General features: G+C 33.2%; 1 protein-coding gene across 2 annotated transcripts; it reads right to left on the bottom strand.

Moving 5' to 3' along the window:
• Positions 1-495: 495 nt before the first annotated feature.
• On the bottom strand, positions 496-2,235 carry LOC113781479 (ATP-dependent Clp protease proteolytic subunit-related protein 4, chloroplastic-like). Of its 2 annotated transcripts, none has more exons than XM_027327421.1 (3): positions 1,952-2,235; positions 1,019-1,213; positions 496-692 (listed from the first exon to the last, which is right to left on the bottom strand). In XM_027327421.1, the coding sequence occupies exons 1-3, from the start codon at positions 2,207-2,209 to the stop codon at positions 633-635; spliced, it is 513 nt and encodes a 170-aa protein (XP_027183222.1). In that variant the 5' UTR covers positions 2,210-2,235; the 3' UTR covers positions 496-632. The 2 variants fall into 2 exon arrangements, with proteins under 2 accessions (XP_027183222.1, XP_027183223.1); XM_027327422.1 differs by lacking the exon at positions 496-692 and adding an exon at positions 812-891.
• Between the last annotated feature and the right edge of the window lie 2,189 nt (positions 2,236-4,424).

The raw sequence follows: 4,424 nt of genomic DNA, 5'->3' as shown, positions 1-4,424 counted from the left end.
GTCATCACACCGTTGCATCTTTAGTTAAAGACGGTGGAAGTAAAAGTCTCGTGTTCATTTGCACCCTTGAATTTTGAAGTAAAATTCATCAATCCAAAAAACTGTTTTATTAAACTCTTAGCTATTTAGCTTGGGGGGCATTTTTTAATCTTACTTTTGAGTGTTATTTTTCCTTTTATATAACAAATTCATATTTCTTAAGATCATTATACCCGAGGACTTAAATGAGAAATCCACTATGTACACTAGGTGGTAAAGTCGTGAATTGCTAAAATTCTAAACTATCCAACAAATCATGCTTCCTTGTTTCCACTATTAAAGGCCCTACTGGAACTCTTGTATAAAGAGATTTTATTTTTATTTTTATTTAACCCTCCCACCCCAGAACTCTTGTATAAAGTTTATTCTCATGCCATCCTTTTTTTTTTGGGTAAAAAACAATTTAGGTGATTTTTGCTGCGTGTCAAGGCATATTCTGATGTCATTTTTGCTCCTTTGTCTTCCTCCTTTAATTGTCTCTATACTTTATGTTGCATTAAGTTCAGAAGGCACTTCTGAAACGCATGCAAATTTAAAAACTCATTACAACCTTATCAGAAGATTTTGTCAATTAGGAGCAGCTAATGATTTCATTACCCCATGACATCATAAATTGCAAAAGCCTCTGTTTCATATCCCAACTTCTCTCCATCCTGCAACAGAAAGCACACACTTTCAGTCACATTGCATATTTCTTCTCTGCATTTTCATTTCCAATTTTACATGAGTGTGCTAAATTTCAGCGAGCCCAAAAGTTCCCAGATCCTTCAAGCCCAAGTTCGTCATAAATGCATATTAGTCAAGCAAATTACATTTTTTGAGAACGGGATAAAGAATCCATCCAGAAATGGCCTAAAATGAAAAAAAAAACTTTCAGATTTTGAACCCTCCAAGAAGAGTCTGAGATTTACTAAGGTCCAATCATAAATTTAAAAGTATGTATAAATTTTTTAAGATAGTAGGTAAATCAGGTTCTAACCTTGGTTGAGTTTATGTAAAGATAAATTGGCTTTTGCTCGTCTTCATACTGAAGGTAAAGAAATTCTGCTAATATAAGTTCAGTGACAGATGGAACCAACGACATGCCCAAGTAGACAATACGATTCTTATACAAGTAAGATGCTAAATCTGGTGGAGGTTGCTCCCATGCACTTCCCCTTGAAAATGGAATGACCTAAATGAAGAAATAAGACAGGCTAAGACACTAACATGGAGATCAAATGCTTTCTTGCTTAAATAGCCATTAAAGGTGACAACAAAACTTCAATAACTCAACCTAAGAATCTGAAGCTATCAAATCACCACAATAACCATAGATGCTGTATGCGATCAACAACTTGGATGCAAAAAGACTTGGCCATCTCACAGAAAGAGGCTACAGCATAACTTCTTTTCAAATCATGCCATGGTTCCGCCACTTTTCTCTTGTTTCTGTAAAAGTTTCTCAATTTCTCTGATTCTACATTTTTAATCAAATTTCTTGAAAATTTCCGTAACAACTAATTGTCAAATAATAAAAATTTCTACAATCTGAAACGTGCATATTTCATTCAAAAATCCACAATTCCTGTTCAAAAACCTTTTTAACATCTCCTCAAACCCATGCCATGTAAAAAGTAAGCAACAGAAGTAAAATGCTGCAAGTTCAAACCAACAGTTCAAGCTCATTTTCAGATACGTAATTCACGAATAGTGGAAATAATTACCTTTTACTAATATTCCAAATTGTGCCAAAAAATTCACATATTCCACCTTCTCAAAACTTAAAATTATGCTAAAAATGAAGACCACTTTCATCAACATTAGAGTTTCTTATCTATGCCACGTTAGCAACTACAGCATAAAAAAAATAGATAAATAAATAAATAACAACTTAGAAGAATACATAGGGAAACAGAAGGGAAAATTTTACCGTGGTCACGACGCCACGTTTGCCCCCGCGAGAGTAGGAGGGTGAATAAGGGTTGAGAGAAGCGGGACGGATTCTAAGGAGGGAGAAGGCGGCGGAGACGGAGCCGCCCATAGAGGAAGAGGAGAGAAAGGGAGTAGATGGAAGAGAGGGTTTAGTAAGACAAGAGGAAGAAGAAGTTGGAGCGCATGAAGAGCACGTTTGCGATAGCTTCAATCTTGCGAGTGGGAACGAATGAGAAGCCATGGTAGCGACCTCCATAGCAGTAGCAGCTGAGAAAGAGGGAAGCAAAGTTGTGGAAGTCTACATTTGGGCATATTATGGCCCGATTTGGCAATTAATTCGGGTGGGTCGTTGCCCTATATGATATCTGCCCCGATTAATGGCCCAATTGTGCATTTTGGCCTTTAGTCAAACTTTTCAATTAAGCCTCTGAAAAAAAGTAAGAAATTTAACTTAGCCCTCTAAAAAGTAATTGTGTCTATACACATATATATATATATATATATATATATTGGCCTATTTAATCTTATGTTTTCACCTTTTAATGTTTAAATCATTTAGGAAGAAACTGAAACCTGGTGAGAAAAAGGTTCACAGGTACTATTTTAGCAATTTTTAGTGCCATTCTTTTTCTTTTTTTTTTTTTGCTTGCGTGACTTTCAAAGATAAAAATATTAACTTAAAGACTTTTAATTTGACCTTTTTCTTTTTCTTGAGCCTGAAAAATATTGCTAGTAATAGATAGTCGTGAATGTGGTCCATGCTTTGCGTTACAAATGTCTTGCTTTTAAGTTTTTCTTGTAAATTTCCGTTGCTTGTGGATTGACAGGCGTTGAAGCTAGAGCTTTTAATGAGCCAAATTGAGCAGAATATTTAGTGTTTAGACTCTATTTGTATATTATACGAATAGGGTTCGAGTTCGACTCGAATATTAAATAAATTATAAGTGTTACTCGAATTTAATTCATTTATTTGTATAAATATGTGAATTCAAGTTCGAACTTAACTCGTTCAACTAAACGAGCCGAATTCCATCTTAAGCTCGAGTTTGAATTTGAATTTGGAGATGATTTAATTATAGTTTTTAATAAATAATACTTCTTCCGCCCCATTGAAAGTATCGTGTTTCTCTTTTTTATCTGTCCCAAAATAAGCCACTTATCAAAATTGGCAATGAAAACTTTTACACATTTCTATTCCATACCCTTTGTTATCTTTTAGTGGGCCCAATTATGCCCTTACCAAAAACAAACACTGCACTTAATAGTGCATGACTCCCACGTAAAATGCAAATAACAGTTGTGCATGACATTTTCCTTCGCAACGGATCTTCTATCCCATATTCTGTGCCACTCTCTGTTCCATTTTTTATTATATTGTTATTTCTCCTACATAAATATCATGTTTTAGTTCTTTTTTGTTTTCTTAAGATCCAATAACCATATTTTTAAATTTTCTATTATATATTACTTTTTTGAAGCTGCTGTATTTATTTTTTACTCAATTAATAGTTATTGAATGTTAAGGAAACAAAAAAGAACTAAAACATGATATTTATGTAGGAGAAATAGCAATATAATAAAAAATGGGACAGAGAGTGGCACAGAGTGCGGGACAGAAGATCTGTTGCGTCCTTCCTCTAAAGCTGTACAGAGACATTTCATTCTTTTGGATCTCACATGTCTTATCATCATTCATATAAATATATTGAAAGTCAAGCGAGGTATTATCGGAACTTAAACCCGAATCATTTAAAAGTCTGTAGTTTTGATAATAATTGCAAATCCCGAAATGCGACATACTTTCTGGAACAAAGGGAGTAGTACATTATTTACAATAAGCTTAATTGTATTTTGTGGTTTTTTAAAAAATAAATAATATTATTATATATTTTATGCATAATTACTTTTTTAGAAAAATATAATATATATTTAATAATATTAAATGTATTTATATTTTTATTTATTTATTTTTATAATTATATATGTGTTCACAAACTATTCAAATAGCTCGCGAACAAGTTTGTATTCAACTCAACTATTAAATGAGTCTAATATTATGTTTTTTTAATTCGAACTAATCGAATATCAACATCTTCGTGAATAGCTCTATTTGTTGAAAGCTCAAATTGAAGCCATGTACATTTCTAAGGTTGCTAGCTTGCCTTAAATTCTCTTCCCCAACCCATGTACTTGCTCAAATTTGAGGGTTGTATGTAATGATAATATTTTCAAACAAATGACGACATTTTACGACAAAAGTCCTCAATAAGAAACTCATGAAATTGTGTTAAAAACAAAAATGTATCCAAATGGCATGAAGATACATACAGTACGCTTTCTCTTAATCTGCTTCAACTATTCGATCCTGCTGTGCCAAGATTCGTATATATTATTTAACTGTGTTCCACTCAAAGTCAATCACTCGACTTTTGTCGGTATATATTACTTTAACTGTGGTCCACTCAAAGTCA

This window comes from Coffea eugenioides, chromosome 8 (assembly GCF_003713205.1).
Source record: "Coffea eugenioides isolate CCC68of chromosome 8, Ceug_1.0, whole genome shotgun sequence".
Taxonomy (NCBI): domain Eukaryota; kingdom Viridiplantae; phylum Streptophyta; class Magnoliopsida; order Gentianales; family Rubiaceae; genus Coffea; species Coffea eugenioides.
This window is presented reverse-complemented; position numbering and strand designations above follow the sequence as displayed.